The 18,450-nt window shown below is 37.9% G+C and overlaps 3 protein-coding genes across 3 annotated transcripts; all 3 read right to left on the bottom strand.

Moving 5' to 3' along the window:
- Positions 1-120: 120 nt before the first annotated feature.
- Positions 121-7,191, bottom strand: zgc:195212 (DUF4554 domain-containing protein). Its single transcript, XM_034136337.1, has 14 exons — positions 7,171-7,191; positions 6,859-6,982; positions 6,125-6,175; positions 5,931-6,037; positions 5,657-5,740; positions 5,505-5,572; positions 5,245-5,313; positions 4,856-5,063; positions 4,199-4,322; positions 1,810-1,953; positions 1,597-1,718; positions 1,023-1,133; positions 756-854; positions 121-662 (listed from the first exon to the last, which is right to left on the bottom strand). The coding sequence occupies exons 1-14, from the start codon at positions 7,189-7,191 to the stop codon at positions 615-617; spliced, it is 1,380 nt and encodes a 459-aa protein (XP_033992228.1). The 3' UTR covers positions 121-614.
- A 942-nt stretch (positions 7,192-8,133) lies between these two features.
- On the bottom strand, positions 8,134-10,708 carry si:dkey-34l15.1 (thiosulfate:glutathione sulfurtransferase). Its single transcript, XM_034136767.1, has 4 exons — positions 10,604-10,708; positions 8,908-9,036; positions 8,563-8,725; positions 8,134-8,338 (listed from the first exon to the last, which is right to left on the bottom strand). Exons 1-4 carry the CDS (start codon positions 10,614-10,616, stop codon positions 8,284-8,286), a joined length of 360 nt encoding a protein of 119 aa, XP_033992658.1. The 5' UTR covers positions 10,617-10,708; the 3' UTR covers positions 8,134-8,283.
- An 887-nt stretch (positions 10,709-11,595) lies between these two features.
- LOC117488003 (LRRN4 C-terminal-like protein) lies at positions 11,596-14,380 on the bottom strand. Its single transcript, XM_034136766.1, has 2 exons — positions 14,164-14,380; positions 11,596-12,794 (listed from the first exon to the last, which is right to left on the bottom strand). Exon 2 carries the CDS (start codon positions 12,790-12,792, stop codon positions 11,995-11,997), a length of 798 nt encoding a protein of 265 aa, XP_033992657.1. The 5' UTR covers positions 12,793-12,794; positions 14,164-14,380; the 3' UTR covers positions 11,596-11,994.
- Positions 14,381-18,450: the final 4,070 nt, after the last annotated feature.

Genomic DNA, 18,450 nt, shown 5'->3' with positions numbered 1-18,450 from the left:
CGGAACTGACGTCACATCCCATAACAATAATAAGCGGAAGTAAGCAGCCCCACAAAATAAAAGATTTCGACTCCATCTAGCGGTGAACACGAGTATTTTAATTTTTTCGAAATACTTCAATGAGTAACCAGTCTTGTTTATCTAGCTTAACTTGTTTTAAACTCATAAACAATAGCGTGAAGTACAGTACTATATTAAGCAACCTTACAGTCTCAATACAAATGTACACATTGAAGTACAACTGAATTTGTAAAGTTACTAAAGTTATCTTTACATTTTTAAAATGTAAAATATTTCCCTTTGATATAAAGTTGAGTAGAAGTAACATTACATTGTTTGTTGAGGGGTACATATACAAAAATTCAAAAACATCATCTCAGATCACAATTTCAGTTCAGTGTAAATCTCAGCTTGAAATGTTTAGTTTTTTCAAAAGTGTTTATAAAAAAAGATCTGATGTAAAACACAAACTATGATAAGAAAGGATACATTTTGTTTTTTAGTAAAAAGTTAATTTCTATTTCTATCACCACTACATTAACAAAAGCCCTACTGGCACACATTGAACTGCAGAAATAATAATTTCCATGTGAACTCCTTTCAAACCCTTCAACTCAGATTTCTCTTCCGGTGGGATCCTCCCCCTCAGATTCTTCTTCTACCTGTAAAAGTAACAACGTGGTGTCAGACTGTGGATAATAATCACATGTTTAGAACTGCTGAACTGTTGCTATGGTGACAGAAGTCCCACTCACCTGAGCTGAGGGGCACCTGCACCTAGGAGCGAATTTCCACGATGTCACCCTCCTCAAGGATTCATGGAGGGAGGCGCTCAGGTAGTGAGTGTCCCTCACCTGACAAACACACACAACCTCACATGTAACACGTGTTTTCACAGTGTAGCAAATTACCTGGTAACATGTTAAGCCAATGGCCTTTTGAGTTGGGAAAGGGAGTTATTTTATATTAGAAATAACTATAAATATATGTAGATACAAATGTTTGTATTATTTGTTTCCTACCTTCATGCTGTTGAGACAGGCGTTTCTGAAGTCCATGTTAGAGCTGGAGCTCACGATACTGATGGAGGAACTGAGAATCACCTTTGCTGCTGAACGCATCCTCTGTTGGCTCTGAACATCCAAACATAGACCATCAGGACCCACATCAACATTTCATTTTATTAAAGTGTATTTATCATTTATTTCCATTGATTGATTGGATTAATCTATAAAATGTCATACAATAATGAAATTAACATTAAAATCCCCAAGAGCCCAAATGTTTTGTGTTCAAATGTAAAGGTTTTACCCAACAAACAGCCTAAAACCCCAAATATATTACATTTTCAATGATTAAAAGCAGATAAAAGCTGCAAATTCTCATGTTTGAGAGGCTGCAACCTGCAAAAGTTTGACATCTTTTCTTGCTTAATAATTACAAAATGAAAAATCTACTATTCTGTCTTTCAATGAGTCAAATAATTGCTGAGGCACAAACACTTTTATGTAAAATTATTAATATCATGGGAAAAAACACTACAATACATGATTGAATTGATTTCCTCTCTAGCAGTTGTTGTGTAGGTGGACCTGCCTGTTTTCTTAGATTTTGGGCTTTCAGTGCGTCCTTCAGCTCAGTCTGTAGGGCTCTTGTGACGGCCTGCCTGTTGTTGTTCAGAATATCCTCCAGGTGGCGCTGTATCAGCACCTCTGTGGCTGTGGGAGGATCGCAGACACAGCAAAGGAGATGAAACAAAGACCAACTTCAACATGATGATTTGTGACTGTACAGTTAGCTGTCTCTCACCCATCATATCAGAGAGCTCGGAGGCGAAGGGGTCCCCGTGCTGCAGGAAGACGTAGAGCAGGAGACTCTGCTGTATCGAGGAGACACTTTCCTGCTCCAGATCCTCCTGCTCCTGCTCTACTGTGTACACGGTGCCATCGCTGTCTGCAAAAGATGTAAAACATCTTTTTTGAAAGTATAAATGAGAAGGGAATGATATGAAAACATGATTGTTAGTGAGATATTCACTTTAAAAAGTAAGCACTGCGAGTGCAGCGACGGGCTGTAACAATACGGCATGTACGTAACATTGTGGTAATGGCAGACGCACCTTAGGGATGGGCAAGTAATTGTTTCAACATTTGGTTTTTGCAGATCTAGTTTAGAAACTCGAGTTCACTTAAGTTCAATTAGCTAACAGACTTTTTCTCAATCTTGCCTTGGTGTAAAGTAGCAACAATTCAGAGTTTTCTTTAAGATGTTCAAACCTTAATACCTGTCGATTTCCGGGCTAAAATAAACCAAAATCTATTGTTTGCAACAGTATCTTTTCTCTAGCCGCCTTACGACAGAGCAGAATGGTTTATGAGTCTGTATTAGTTTACTTTCGGTATTGGGAATGATGATTCTTGTAATGTTCACTGTCCTGTGGTTGAACTTGTGGATGTGATTCATTGTGTTAGCTACAAGGACAAGAAACAGTAATTTTGCAAGAACCTTTTTTCTGAGAAATCAGCCAATTCTTGAGTAGTAGAGATTCTTTAGTGATGATTAAGCTTGGTTCCACAAAAGTGCCTCTTTACTGTCATCAAGATTTACTCAATTCAGCTCGCTTACACATTGTTTAGATTAATCACTGATTCAAGTAAACTCTTTCAGTAACTTAACTGATGGCAAGAAAGAGAAACAGACTAAATTGATGCTCAAATTAAACATTCATGAAGGCTGACTGGTGTCCCGACACACAAGGAATCATTTGACTATTTCACTGAGACACAATACATATTATTAATAATAACAATATAATATATACTTTGTTAATATGCCAGTATTTTGCAGTTGAAAAATGCATTTTACTGCAAATATAACGTCAACCATATATTTGTTTGACATGTTAGACAACATTAATGTTCACGCCTAGGAAATATTCAACTGTTTTATTCTTTAAAGATCAGCTTGTAGAAACTGAAGCAAGATCAATGTACGATTAGATATTAGATAAGCTGAGGAAAACATCATGGTCAAAGTTATATGCCAATGTAAATACCTGTGGTAACTCAATCCATTTACTCTGTTATAGGTCTTTTCTTGAATTAAAGAGTCATTGTTTTTGCTCAACTCTTTTGATTTGATTCAAATATATGTTTTCCTTCTGATACATTAGGTATCACAGTTCTTGCTACTTCCACGTACCTATAAATCAGCTGACGGATTTACAGCAAAAGATACGATAAACAAGCACGATACAGGAAGCATCTCCTTTTAAGGATTTAATAAGTGACACAAAGTATTTTCCTTGTTTTTTGTTTTAGGAGATTAAACATTGTTACTGTAGGGTTTTTTTATTTGGTGGGTTCTGGTTATGGGACTTTAACGACAATAACATGTGTTTTTAACTGTTAAAAACCAGTTTGAACATAATGCATTGATGTAATCTGGGTTCTCACTACTGTACATGAGTCGTTTTCCTTTATTTCTACTCAAGTGTTCACTTTATTAGTACCTTTACTTCTACTTGAGTCATCTAAATTGAAAAAGCAACAATGATGTTAACTGAGTGCAGTTTTAAATAGTGATTTCTAAACAAATCTGAGTGCGCAGGGACGAACCCTGTCAACCCTTCCTGGAACCCAAACATCTTTGTGGATGGTGATAATATGTGAAGGAACAACTACTTCTTGGATCACAACTAACTGTTTACAATGAACGTAAATGGGTCGTTCGGATTGGAAACACGTGGAAGTAATTTAGTGGAGACAGATTTATTGAATGCAGTGATAATCCTTTTAACCACTGAAGCCCAGATGTGCAGTGTTGGAGCCTCTTCTCTCTAAGTGCTGCCACGTATTATTATTTGTTGTTAGTGTGTTCTGTGTTCTGTTCTTTCTCTCTCCATTGTTCTCTCTGGTTTCATTTATAGGACTCAAATCATGAGCCTCTATGATCCATTAAAGATTATATAGGTGGCTTCAGGGAAGGGCTGTGTGCTCACTCTCTAACACATCTGGTTGAAATTAGTCTTATACTCAGGGCTAATCCGTTGTTTCAGAAAGTCCCTTTTAAAACAGGATTTACTGTCGTGGACTCGAATTACCTTGTTCAATAAAAACCTTGACAGTTCCTTCAGTGAATCACCAAAATGTAGCCTGACCATCAGTACTCGTTGTTCCTATCAGTGGTTGTTGTTTACCTTTAACGGAGGAGCAGTGAATGCCGCACAGCCCCAGGTCCTGACAGTCCAGATTAGCAGGGAGGTTCTGGAAGAAGATGGAGGGCCCTGTGAGGGGAACATTACTGGGGCCGTACACCAACACCTGGACACGTGCAGTCAAGGAACACTAATCCAGATCAGATGCCAGAGCCGATCAACCATGTCGACACAAAGAAGGAGCAGAGTTCCGGCCACATGTGTGATTTCAATGTGTTGGTCATTACCCAAAGCCACTGACCTTAGCTGAGGGTTGGAACGCAACTCCACAGGGGGTTAGGGGGCTGGGTCTGAAAATGTTTGTAGCTTCCCAAAACGGAGGTAAGCTGCGTTTGAACTCGTGCTTCCTTTGTAAACATTTTAAAATAACTATTTCTGCAGTTTCCATGGGAACAACCAAGTGCAACATTATAAAAGCTTCTCAGGACAGAATAGTTGTGTTTTCATCCAATGAAAATTAGGCTCAACTGGGAATACATTTGGATCAAAACCAAGGAAGATGTGCACTGTTATCCCCCTAAATGTAGACAATATTTCCTTTCATCCCTCTCTACAATAGCTGGTTTTTCACTCCGCCTTCAAGAAACACGGTCCTGCAGCCACCACAACAGACACACGCTGTGAAAATCACAAACAGACAGCAAAGGATATTTGGATGTGTGTGAGTTGTGTTGCCAGATTAGGGTACTGCAGTACACAGGGGCTCAGCAGTGTGACGGGCTGCATGCTGAGCTCCCCAAACAGGCCCTGGTCCATGGCTTCAGGGGGGACACTGAGGGGCAACCAGCGTCCGAGGAGAGGGTGTCCTCCATGACACCAGCATCCTTTCTTCACACACTCTGGAGGCCTTAAAACCAACAAAAATATGATATATAAATAACAGTAAACATACCTGAATATGCGTCTGTATTATCAAAATGCTTGTGTTGCATTTATAGATGAAGTTACAAACCTATTAGATTATTTTCTGTCAACATTGATCCACACAAACAAACATGAATTAAATAATATTAAACAGTATTACTGACTGTGTTTTACAGGTGACATCCAGATACAGTGACCATTGGTTTCCTATTGCTGCATTCTTGATTTTCGCTCTGCAAGAATATGTACATAGTGTTAGTACTTAAAAAAACACATGGCAGAGGGGGTTTAAGTAACTAGCCTTTGATTGTGATTATGTTGTAACTCCGTAAAACATGAATGTTTTGTCAAATATATACTTTGAATACATTCGATTGCAGTCATTTTACAGGTGTGAAATTTGCCAGATGTATCAGTACTATACCTGTTGTCGTAGCTAAAGTCTCGCTGGAAGGTCTGCTGGCTGAATTTGAACTTGAAGTGGGTTTTAATCTACGAAAAAGAAGGTTGATCAAATACTTGGTACCTATTTTAAAATCATACAGTGGATACATGTCAGAGAAAAACAGATCTTACCCTTAGGTTAGCCAAACTGTACGTGTGTAGAAACGCTTCTATACGAGCACACAACTCTGGACGGAAAAGTGTTGCATCGTTCATCTGTATAGTGCAAGCAATAGACAGATATTGTATATTAAATAAAAAATGTACCATTAATAATTGAACACATTTGTAAGTTTGGCCAAATTACTAAGATCAGATCCCTCCCACATTTCTTCGGACATTCTTCCTACAAAGAGGTTACTAAGTAATACCAGAAATTATAGAAAAAGATCACAGTTGTTTGTACCTGAAAAGACAGAAGCAATCTGATTGGACCGTATAGTTCAGTGAAGGCACACAGCTCATCAGGGTCAGGTGGAGGACACGCACGGGAAAACATGCTCTCCTTCAAAGCTGTGAGGGTTAACACAGTAAATCAAAGTGATGGAGTGCACAGAGGCGGAAGTCATGTGGGAAGTTGTAAGGTCTGTGTATACTTACCAGGTTGGAGTTCCTTGCTAATCCCTTTGCACCAGTAACCAGCTGCTGCAACTGCACCACAATGTGAACACTGTTACAACACTTAATCATATGTCAGACAACGGTAGCTGGTCACTTTTTGATATTGAGCTACTTTCAGGAAGTCTTTTTCTAATCTTTCAGTTTATTTTTCCAATTTATCATGTCTTTATTAAAAAGAATATCTGTATCTCCTTTTGAAATGAAATGCACATAATTCAGTGACTAACACATCAGTAATTTCAGATGTTAAATTTAAAATGCTCTTTTATTTGTATTACTTTAAATTATTTCCGAATGCACAGCTGTAAGGAAGTATGAAAATGACTAGTCTTGAGTGAAAGAAAAATGCAAGTGAATTATAACCCTTCAATAAATAATAATGTGTTTGATTATAGGAAAGAAAATAAATGTCTATATTGTTTGTAGTAGTATTATGTGCTTGTAGAGACGACCGCTTATTATAATATGTTTTGATGGATTTTTCCAAAAGTAATTAACCTATATTTCACACGTGCTATATTTACATAGTGGTATTGAAGCCTATCTCTCTATCTATCAGAATACTATTTAATTATTTAAGCACTTTGTTTCAACTTTTATAAACATCTAACTGAAAAACAAAACAAATTTAAGATAATGTAATTCCACTGGTGGTGGCTCATCCTGATGAAGCAGCAAAACTATAAACAAACTTTGGGTGCTTTTTAACTCACCAGTACAGTTTAGACTTTGAAATGAATCTCCTGTGTCCGTCCATAGAAGTACTAAAAGCCCTCCTTTCGCGTCCAAACCATCTTGATGCCGTTTCTTTCCAAAAAGCGTGAAAAACCGCAGCACCTGAAGTTGTAGAAGAAATATAGTTTAGCTAACTTTAGCTAAATATGCTATGCTAGCTAGCTTCCAACATTTGCTAGCTCCATTTGACAAATAACTACAGGCTGAGGTTATCTGTCATTTAATCAGCATAGTTACACGTACACAACGTTTTGTTTTCTAACGATAATATTTATTATTTAAAGTATTACCTGCTGTATCTCTCTGAGCATCCTTCATGTACAGTACAATGCGCGCGCTGGAATGAGCATTCTGCATCTGTTTCTGTTAAATAATGTACCACCTATGTGATGGATAGTGACAAAGTACATGTACTTAAGTAAGAACTGTACTTAAGTACACATTTGCAGCACTTGTACTTTACCTGAGTATTCTCAGTTTATGCTATGTTATACTTCTACTACAATTAAAAGCCAATATTGTACTTTTTACTCCAGCACATTTATTTGACAGCTATTGTTAGTTACTTTTATATTTAGCTTATTAGCTCATGGAAATCTAGATGAGTTATATAGATACCCAGCATCAATACAGTTATTCAAATTAGTTCTACATACCCTTCATCATAATAGTAACCATTAACTCAACAATGGCCATTACGCAGAAGGAGTAGGCTACTTTTACTTTTGGTACTTTAAGTATATTTTGATGTAGATACTTGTATACTTTTACTTAAGTAAGATTTTGAATGCAGGACCCTTAGTTGTAACAAAGTAAATTAAGTATTTCTACTTTTAGTTGAGTAACAAATCTGATTTCTTCTTCCACGACTGCATCTGACTATAAACTATCCACAGCTGTATATAATATATATCTTTTTTTAAAGTACAAAGTTATATTTTTCTTTACTAAACTGTATGTGTGTGATCGTAGTAACAAGCTCCTATTCATGTTTTTAAGCCACCCAAAGCTTCAACATGATCTTAACTTCAAGTCCACTTTCTTGCTTTTTATTCAGCTTTTAACCACATCTCACAGTAGGCCTATTCCTCAGCTGACTGTTCTTACCTTTTACAATCTGTTTCTACCTACATTAGATCCCACCAAATGTGTACATCTTTAAACGATTCAGAAAGTGCTATTTCCGTTTTGCATTTCTGGATGTTTGGCTCCTTGAAATTATCCCAACAAAAAATGGAAATCTGAACAGTAGATAACATACATGATTTTATTTGTATATATATATTCATAGATTTTTAATACAATGATGTAGACTATGAAAACAAAACAATACAACAAACATTTAGTTTGATTTCACAATTGCTATTTGTATAAATATATATGAAGAATTCCTTCAACATAAATCATTTCCCCTCTTTCTCAGACCACTCCTTGTATCCTCCGGCATAATTACGTGCACTGAAACAGAAGACAGGGGCACACTTTTAGACCAATAAGCACATATAATGACATAACACACGGCCAGCAAAGTCAGGCGATGTTACTGTGAGGAAAGACAATTGTTCAAGAGTGTATTGGAGTCTTAGAAGCAAGATGGGCGGTGTGTGTGTGTGTGTGTGTGTGTGTGTGTGTGTTAGTTTGAGTTTCTACTTAAAATGTTTAGCAACCAATAATTTATTTACTTCACGTATCCCAGTTGGTGGGCCTTGTTTGTGGCATTTAACCCTCGCTTGCCCAACTGGCAGTGAAACACCAGCTCTGGCGCATCTTGCGGTGGCTTTGTTACTCCGAACTTGGCCTTGAATTCCTCTGGCGCCATTGCAAAAGCAGCCTCTACTGTATCAACTGAAAGAAGAAAGGGAGGAGGAGAGAGAGGCAGAAAATGTTTTAGGATTAAATGGATGAAAACAAACTTGGGTATCCAGTATGCACAATAAGAGTTCAGTGTTCAGTATTAGGCAAACATACTATGTATTTTACCTTGATTTTATTTTAACCCTGCATGTAAATAAGTAAAGGAAGCTTACCTGGAATGTGAACAGATCCTTGAATTTGTCCTTTATCCACTTCCTCTTTAGTGCGAACATCCACCACAAGCAGATTCTGACTCTTTCCCAGAAGGGCTTTCAGATCCTCATAGGAAATATCCTTAGTTACTGGCAATGCAACAGGAAACACATCAAAAACGTTATCGTCTGATAAGGATTTTATTAAATACTCCTATAAAACTGCACCTTTGATGGCTTCAAGTTGTAAAAGAGGCTGCTAAAACATGCTGGAATCACTTCACCTTAGTTGAGAAACATATATTTGTATTGCATCATAGATCATCATGTCCATCACAGGACATACATAAATATAAAAACAACATTGTCTTTTCTTTTTTATTTATCAGGCCCTATTATTCACTACTCTACCATATACAAACAACCTGATTATCATTATATTCACAAACGGTCACAAAATACAGTAGATTATGCCACAGCAAACAGGGAGGTGTACATATTTAACCATCTAATGGTACCCTAAGATAAATAAAGTATTCTGCTGATTTAAAATGTGTGGAGAAAGAAAGCACTGGTATCAGTGGAAGAAATCCTGAGTTGAGTATAAATATAAGCATAAGTGGAGGAAATCAGGTTAAATTTCAATTTGGTTTTAAATTGCTTGGGGGGAAAAAGACTTGGTGATGATTTAGATGTCTGGAGCCTGTTTTGAACGTTAAGGGGACATTCCTCTCCAGATGATTGCTCCCTCATGCTTGCACTTTTTCTTAGTGTTTAGTGTGGTAGTGGTGAGAGCTTGTAATAGAAGTACAGGCACAACGCCTTTGATGCGGCAGGGAGGCAGGCTATGCAAGCATGTTTTGCTTCATTGGAGAGTGAAATTATGAAACTGGTTTGTTGGCTTGCCTGAGTAACCAGCTGGCATTCCCAGAGGGTACAGGTAGGTTACACCTCATCAGGATAATCGTTTCATTTCTGCTGAGTCATTCTGAATCATTGAGACTTATAACTACTATACAGGAGATTTGTCTTCATTTAATATTTATTAGTTAGACAAGTCTGTCCACGAGACAATTTTACTTGCATTAATACTGATTAATATTGTGATCTAAATAATCTTAAAACTACACAGATGATAATACAAAGCACAACATTATTGTTGCTTCTTAACTGTATTCAGAGGTTGTTTGAAATAAAAAAGTCCCCGAATATAATGTTGGGTTTGTTTAATAAAAGAAAGAAACAAATAGTTAGGAATGCATTTGGTTGAAACAAGTAATTTATTATGTGTAGGTGTGAAGTAAAAAAAGTATTGATGGTAAAAACATAAAACTGAGGTATGATGTTAATTGTTTATCAAACATATAGGACTTTGTTTTTGTACTTCCTTACCTGGAAGTGAAAGGGTTGCGACCAGATAATGATATGTAAAAAGGGCAGCGTTTGGTATAACGCGTTTAAGCTTCGGCCGTTTCGGTTAATATTTATTTATTTTCACTTTAATTTAATGTTATTGGTTTATTTTTTAGGTGCATTTTACAACTACGGGAAATCCTAATACGACATTAAAACTTTAAATAAGCTACTATTTCAACTAAAAGTTCTCAGCCAACATTTGGGATGTTTAAAGACGTTCATAAAGTTCAAACACACTGCTGTTAGTTAAATGTATATCTCTTTATAACTGCATCCGTAAGAGAAGTCAAAATGTACACACCTGAGCTCGCCATCCTGCTTTTATGAATGTCTTTCAATACGTTAAAAAGGACTATACCATAGTTTTTCCTTGTTATGTGTTCACTGACATTTCATTGGCTTAGACACCTAAAGAAGGCGGGACTTAGCTTGAAAATCTGCAGCCGTTGACCAATTATATCTTCTTCCCCACTTGAGGTGATTTTACAGGACTTTCAAAGTAAAAGTGGAAGTTGAAGTTGGCTAACAAACAAAAAAAAACAGACCTTCAGTTGAAATAAGGAACAGATAGCACAATGTTAATCATAATCTGTTACAGTAAATAATCCTGTATTCAAAATATAACTAAGTTAAATATCGTCAAAATGTATTACAATATCCATATCAATGTTATTGCCCTTTTCAGAGTCTAATTCTTGATGTATCATATTATTAACATATTATTAATGCATTGTTGTAGCTAGTCAAAGTAGAGGTTTTCTCCTGCTGAATAGTTTATTCTATAAAAAAGCACCATATTCTATAAATAGTTTTATCAATTTACATTTTAAATCTACAAAGGGAAAATAAACTAAAGCACTCATTACATGTAGGGGAGTGAAAGGGATGTAGATTCCATCTGAAATGTAGTGGAGAATTATACTGTTACACAAAAGGAAATTACTCAAGCAAAGCAAAGCCACTGTGCTTAAACTATTTCACCACTGCACACAAATGGATGACAGTGTTAAACAACTAATAAATGAGAGGAGAACAATGACAATGTATGGTTTCATACATTATACAAGGGTTCAATGAATGATGAAAAGCATGTTCTATTGCCTACAGTCAACATCTCAACCCAAATCAACATTTTGGACCAACTTTTGTTCAGACTCCAAGGTAAAGTTTAGTAAAACTGATGCCAAGGTCAATTTAAGATTAAGATGAATGTTCTTCTTCATAACAAATGTCACACTTCAACCTGTAGGCCTATTCAAAAAACGCTCAGAGGAAAAAATAATAATCAGCAAAGAGCTTTTACTAAGTTTTTATTAAAATAAGTTTTAGTTAATTACAAGAGTCAGAATCTATATTCTACACAAAATATATTTACAACACATTTAAGCCATGATAAGAGGAGACAACTCTACAAGAAACCAAAGGCTTATTCGCCAGCAAATAAACCTGTAGTTCAAACCACAAAATAACAAAATGGCCCATTTGATAATGTTATTCCATGAACACCACTACTCTTTCCCCACATATGTTAAGATTTTCCTTGAAACAGGAGTGTAAACAATTTCTTAATTCTACAATCAATCATATTACCACCCCAGAACTGTTTGTGTGTTGTTCATGATTACATTGTTGTTGTAGTTTTCCCTGTCTCAAGGGGACTGTTCAGTGGGCGGGGGGTGAATTGTCTGTGGATCACAGAGTCCCCTCTGTGCTGTAAGAAGGATTTCCCAGTCCATTAGCAGAGTCTCTCTTTGCCTTTTTACGCATTTGATGCTTCCAGAGGATCACAGCTGCTATGATGAGAACAAGTAGGAGGGCGACTCCCCCTCCAATAATCCCAGCTAACAGTTTATGGTCAGAAGATTCAGGGTGCTCATACCGCATACAGGAGAAGTCTGAGGGGATGCTATGTCCTGCACTGTTCACCGCCTCTACACACACATTGGTCCCGACTTCCATAGATCTGACCAAACCTCGTCTGGAAACATCCTCAAACTCAAGGACTTCACCTCCCTCTATCAATACTTTGTACCCAGTCACCACAGAAGACGGAGCACACCACCTGATCTCTATTTTCCCTCTGTCCCCCCCTCGAGTGATTGGCACCAGCTCTTGGATGCGTGGCGAATGAGGAGGCTGATCCCCCCCACTGACCCCTGGACAGAGGCACCCAGTCTTTGCTGAAATCTGGCCACAGGGCTCTTGATTCTCCAAGCAGAAGTCGTAATGGCAGAGCTTCGGTGCCTGATGGACCAGGGTGTTTTGCACAGATTTCACCACTTGAGTAAGGACTGTGGGTTTTTCATAATCGTCATCGTCATCGTCATCGTCATCGTCACCTTCTGAGCCGAATCCAGTCAGGAATATTATCCGAGGTCGAGTGGCGGGAGCGGTAGTAGAGGTAGCATGAGTGAAGAGGTGGGAGTGAGGGAGAGGCGAGGCAATCAGAAAAAGGAGAAGCACGGCCAGGTTTCTGCACAGTGACATCATCTCTGTGGAAAGAAGTGACGAAAGATAAGAATTCATTCAAAAAATATTAGTCTTTGCAAAAATATGTGAGAAAATACATCTAAATACATCAACAGCACTGTTAACAGTATGTTTATCCATGCAGTCACACAGAGGAAATACATATTCTTATCTATTGACCTTGTATATTAAGGAAGATACCTGAAGGAATTAAAGCAGGGGTGTCAAACTCAATTTAATCGCGGACCACATCAGCATTATGGCTGCACTCAAAGGGCCGGTTGTAACTTTAAGACTATATAAAAATACATATATAAATATAAATATAAAATAATGTATTATATTATTATTGCTTCTGTATTGGATTATTATTAGATAGGGTAATAACTTCATAATTAACTACGTCTGAAAGCAGAAGTCTGGGGCAAATAATTGCAAGTCTCTTCAGTGATAATGTCACAAAATGATTTAAAAAGAAAAGCCACATTTTGAAAAAAAGTAACATTTAAAAAAAAGAGTCAAATTCTGAGAAAAGGGCACATTCTAAGAAAAAAGGCATTTAGAAGAAAAAAAGTCAAATTCTGAGAAAAAAGTCTAATTTGAGATGCATTGTGGGACATGTAGTGGGACATGTAGTTTATGTCCCACTTCTGTAAATTATCATGTAACCGTATAATAAACATATAATATTATTTGCACGCTCTTGTGGGGCCACAGAAAATGAAGTCACGGGCCGGATTTGGCCCCCGGGCCTTGAGTTTGACACCCCTGAATTAAAGGAAATTAAATCAATTTTAGTAGGAGCCAAAATACAGCATTTGGTTACAATAACAGACAAAAATAACAAATCAACAAAGATCCACAGTGGTACTAAGGATAACAGATAAGGTAGGCCTACTATATGAGATGTTTTTGCATTTTCCCCCTTTTGGCAGAATTGTATTTGTATAAACACTAAAAGCTCATTTATTAGGCTTGTTGACGAAGAGTATGTTACCAAAGTTTATGTCGCGGAAATGGCTCTGTATTGAATCAAACATTTGCGGTGTTCTAGTTCCCATTCTGTAAACAGCTTTATATAAATAAATACTGAGTGCCTGAAGAAAGAAACACGATATTGAGGTGACCCCATCTGCACGTCCATTGTCTCCTGGCAGAAAGCCAGATGAGTTCTGTGGGAACCCAGAACTGAAGAACAGACGGATTTTCACTTTAAACTCCAGTACTTTTTGGATATCTTTTCTCATGCAATTTAGTGCAACTGGTGACTAACACTCTCAGAATAAACATTAAATCACTCCAGTGTTTTGCATGTGGTCAACACACACATCAGAACAGGATTAAAAGTGAGTGAAAAGTAAAGAAAAGTGTTTTAAAAAGGGTTTACTGTACCTGCTTGATGTTGGTGGGTATACCAAGTGTTGGTCCTCTCTTGTTCCCTGTCTGCTCGCAACGTGTGCTCACTAGTATTCTGCTCTCACTGTCTGAAGTTGACTCTCCCCTCCTCCTCAACACCCCCTCTTTTTCTCCCCTCAGTGCCTCCCATTCCACTCTCCCATCTGCCTCTCTCTCTTCTCTGGCTTTTCTCACATCTTGCCTCGTTCTCTTTCTCAACGTCCAACCGACTGTTGTTGCACTTTGTTTTATATTTCTTTGTTTGAATTTTTGTGTGAATGCGGGAAGGAGGAGGGGGTGTCGAGCCACCATGTGCCGGTGTGCTGCTCAGCATATTAATTTGCTGGGTAGCAGCAGGAGGCAGGCTTGTGCTTGTTGCAGTATGTGTTTGTGTAATCTGTAGGTGCAGCGGCCTGTTTTTGATTACTTATTTTAAGAGCTCAACTTCCTGCCTACCCTGCAGGTGCTATTGTGGAAACTAACAAGACATAGGGTCACTTCAGTGTGTTTATGCGTGCCTTTGAGAGTGGGGGGTAAAGAATGCATGGATGTGTATTTATTATAGACCTCCCCAGCCTCTCTTCTAGCCCCCATTGTGACACGCTGAAGGAGAACGATAAAAGCTTGTCCTCCTTTTATGGGGTAAAGCTGGCATCTAGGGCAAGTTATTTGCACTGATGAGGGGAAAAGTACCCAGACATGAGCCTGCTTCTTTGGTAATAGAAAACTCAAAGGATTTACTTGACCTAACCCATCACAAACGCTGATTTCTTCTGATTTTTCTCAGGATAAATGGCATCCTTGACATTTGAGCTGCGTTGAGTCTGTTTACTGTGAACCACATGTGCATGTACATGGATCATCCAAGAGAGAAACCAGAGTTATGTGAGTTTGTGAGAGTGTGCACTTACATGTACAAATCAACTTTCACATGAAGGCAAAACAACTCAATAGTATGCACACAAGGAAAGGACTGGGTGTACAACAACAATAATTAATTTAGAGGAATACATATTGAAAACTGACTTTAATGTACAGCCATATGATGTGGGAAATAGAGCACAGAATTATAGGTTTAATGCAAAGTTGTATGTCCTTTTTGGGGGAAGAATGTTACATCCGATATATTCTAATTGTGTGCATAGTTTGATCCCAGGTTTGATTAAGTGTGAAAGAATCCAAAGTCCTAAAAAAGTATGTTTCACACCAAAACATTTGTTTGTTTGTTGATTCTTTCTCATTGTGAGATTGAAACATCATGGGATTGCTTGAAGGGAATATAGATGAGTCATGAATGAAGAATTGGCCAGCTCTTTGTAACGTGTTTCTTGTCAAATTGATTAATTATTAAAGAGGTTTTGTGGAATAAACAATTTACTACGAATGATTAATCAGAGAAGATGGTTGTCGATTGGTTGCTGATCTATTGATTTTATTGATGGTTTTTAGAGGGGAACAAAAATCTCATGACAGTCTAAATCATTTCCAGACTATTATATTTCATTTACGGCATAAAATGATTGTCATGTATTTTGTTATAATAAAACTGTATTTAGTGGAACATTCATAAATGCTTAAACCCCTTACCTAAGGATGTACAGGAATAAAGAGGAAGGCTTCCAGTCAAGATCACCTTCATATTTTCAGCATTTCCAGCTTCAAGTTGTTTTGGCTGCGTGAGACAAGCATCTCTTCCACCCCCCACCAGTCGTCAGAATCTGATAACTTTCATCAACCTGCCCGTAACTGCATGGTACAGGTTGCTGTGACTTATCCGAAATGATTCATTCAATTCATTCCTGGACGAGATTATCCATCATGCAGGAGCTTTGATTATTTTCTCACATTTCCAGCGCAGTAGTTAATCATCCAGCATTATATGGAGATTTCCCTCCGTTAAGCAGTTTAACTTTTCATTGTTATGAGTGTACAACATTGTTAGACTCACAATCTAATGATTGAGTGCTCAGAAATCACACTATGTACTTGAATTAAACAGTTTCAAATCCCCCAAAAATCCTTTTTAATTGGTCCTTTAGCCAGTCAGTACTTGACTGGTTCAGGTGATTTGGCCATTGCCTTGAGTCCCAAATGAAAACACCAAAATTCAGAAAACTACTTATATACATATGTACTGTAACTATATTTGACCAAACACATTAAAACTGAACAGAACTGAAGATATAGGTCAATTCAAAATCATGATTGCAAACTACTGGGCCCTTTTTTGTACTTATTTTTAACTTTGTTTTGTTCATGTCTGATGGTTTATTTTGTCTTTCATCTTTTGTGTGTATAGTTCTGTTTTAGTTATGCTCTTAACATCCTCAAGGTTTAAATAATGGTTGAGCTAATGAGTCGTTAGGGTTATGTAAGCGTGTCACTGTTTCTGTGGAAGAATGGGAGATCAAAAGGAAATAGTCTGTGATTGATACAGATATTAATATTGTATGATGTAACTAATGGAGGAGTAGTCATGATAAACATTTTGACAGGCTCATATGCTATTTGTAGTTGTGAGCTCATACTTGACAGATTCAGGGTGCTCATACCGCATACAGGAGAAGTCTGAGGGGATGCTATGTCCTGCACTGTTCACCGCCTCTACACACACATTGGTCCCGACTTCCATAGATCTGACCAAACCTCGTCTGGAAACATCCTCAAACTCAAGGACTTCACCTCCCTCTATCTCCACTTTGTACGCAGTCACCACAGAAGACGGAGCACACCACCTGATCTCTATTTTCCCTCTGTCCCCCCCTCGAGTAATTGGCACCAGCTCTTGGATGCGTGGCGAATGAGGAGACTGATCCCCCCCCACTGACCCCTGGACAGAGGCACCCAGTCTTTGCTGAAATCTGGCCACAGGGCTCTTGATTCTCCAAGCAGAAGTCGTAATGGCAGAGCTTCGGTGCCTGATGGACCAGGGTGTTTTGCACAGATTTCACCACTTGAGTAGGGACTGTGGGCTTTTCATAATCGTCATCGTCATCGTCATCGTCATCGTCACCTTCTGAGCCGAATCCAGTCAGGAATATTATCCGAGGTCGAGTGGCGGGAGCGGTAGTAGAGGTAGCATGAGTGAATAGGTGGTAGTGAGGGAGAGGCGAGGCAATCAGAAAAAGGAGAAGCACGGCCAGGTTTCTGCACAGTGACATCATCTCTGTGGAAAGAAGTGACGAAAGATAAGAATGAATTCAAAAAATATTAGTCATTGCAAAAATATATGAGAAAATACATCTAAATACATCAACAGCACTGTTAACAGTATGTTTATCCATGCAGTCACACAGAGGAAATACATATTCTTATCTATTGACCTTGTATATTAAGGAAGATACCTGGAGGCAAGTAATGAGAAGGAATGAAAGGAAATGAAATCAATTTTAGTAGGAGCCAAAATACAGCATTTGGTTACAATAACAGACAAAAATAACAAATCAACAAAGATCCACAGTGGTACTAACGATAACAGATAAGTTACTATATGAGATGTTTTTGCATTTTTCCCCTTTTGGCAGAATTGTATTTGTATAAACTAATGGCACTAAAAGCTAATTTATTAGTCAGATTCTGACGTCAGAAAAAAAAATGCTCCTCTCTTGTTCAAATAAGGGAAGAGGACAAGTAACATGGAGAACAAAAACAAACACGTGGCTTGTTTACATGGACCACCAACTGTCAGTGTTTTTTCAATCCACTTTTTGTCTCTCGTACTTTTCCTCTTACTATATTATCACTTAGAGAGAAAAACTAAATGGCTGTTCACTAAAACTCATCACGAGCAGGTTGGTCATCCCTGATGAATGTCTTATCTTACAGGTGAAACCAAGCACAGCACAGCACAGCAGGCGGCAGACACAACAGCGCCAAGATTAAATCACTGATTTGTCACTGTTGGTGACGAGAAAAGTCATCCCAGTGTTCACATTTCACACACACTGTTGACTCAAACGTTTTCCACTAAAACACACAGAGCAAGTTCTGCTATTTTTCATGATTTAATAAATTAGACCTTTTTCCGATATATCTAAGTATTACTTCACACTATGGCAATATTGTCTTTGTTACTGTACACTCATGCTAATATAAAGCATTTTTTAAACTGAACTGAGAGGCCGACATGTTGGAGTTTTGTTCACGCTGAGACTCAAAGGCCCCTGAGGAATAAAGGAAGCTATTGAGAGTGAGTCATGCTGCTCGAGATAAATACTATCCTGCCATCGCATATTCTCTCTCCCACCTCCACAACATGTTTCAGCATGCTGATGGACATGTGTC

This window comes from Trematomus bernacchii, unplaced genomic scaffold (assembly GCF_902827165.1).
Source record: "Trematomus bernacchii unplaced genomic scaffold, fTreBer1.1, whole genome shotgun sequence".
In the NCBI taxonomy this organism is placed as follows: domain Eukaryota; kingdom Metazoa; phylum Chordata; class Actinopteri; order Perciformes; family Nototheniidae; genus Trematomus; species Trematomus bernacchii.
The sequence above is the reverse complement of the archived record's forward strand: the minus strand, read 5'-3'. Positions and strand labels throughout refer to the sequence as shown.

What these genes read in the sequence shown, in the direction of transcription:
- zgc:195212 (XM_034136337.1), bottom strand. Translation starts at nt 7,191, where the DNA reads ATGCTCAGAGAGATACAGCAG. An exon ending in GATGTCACCTGTAAAACACA is followed by an intron (nt 5,064 to 5,244) that starts GTCAGTAATACT and finishes GTTGGTTTTAAG; the next exon opens with GCCTCCAGAGTGTGTGAAGA. An exon ending in GCAGGTGCCCCTCAGCTCAG is followed by an intron (nt 663 to 755) that starts GTGAGTGGGACT and finishes TTACTTTTACAG; the next exon opens with GTAGAAGAAGAATCTGAGGG.
- si:dkey-34l15.1 (XM_034136767.1), bottom strand. An exon ending in AGGATCTGTTCACATTCCAG is followed by an intron (nt 8,726 to 8,907) that starts GTAAGCTTCCTT and finishes TTCTTCTTTCAG; the next exon opens with TTGATACAGTAGAGGCTGCT. An exon ending in CACCAACTGGGATACGTGAA is followed by an intron (nt 8,339 to 8,562) that starts GTAAATAAATTA and finishes CTTCTGTTTCAG; the next exon opens with TGCACGTAATTATGCCGGAG.
- LOC117488003 (XM_034136766.1), bottom strand. Translation starts at nt 12,792, where the DNA reads ATGATGTCACTGTGCAGAAACCTGGCCGTGCTTCTCCTTTTTCTGATT.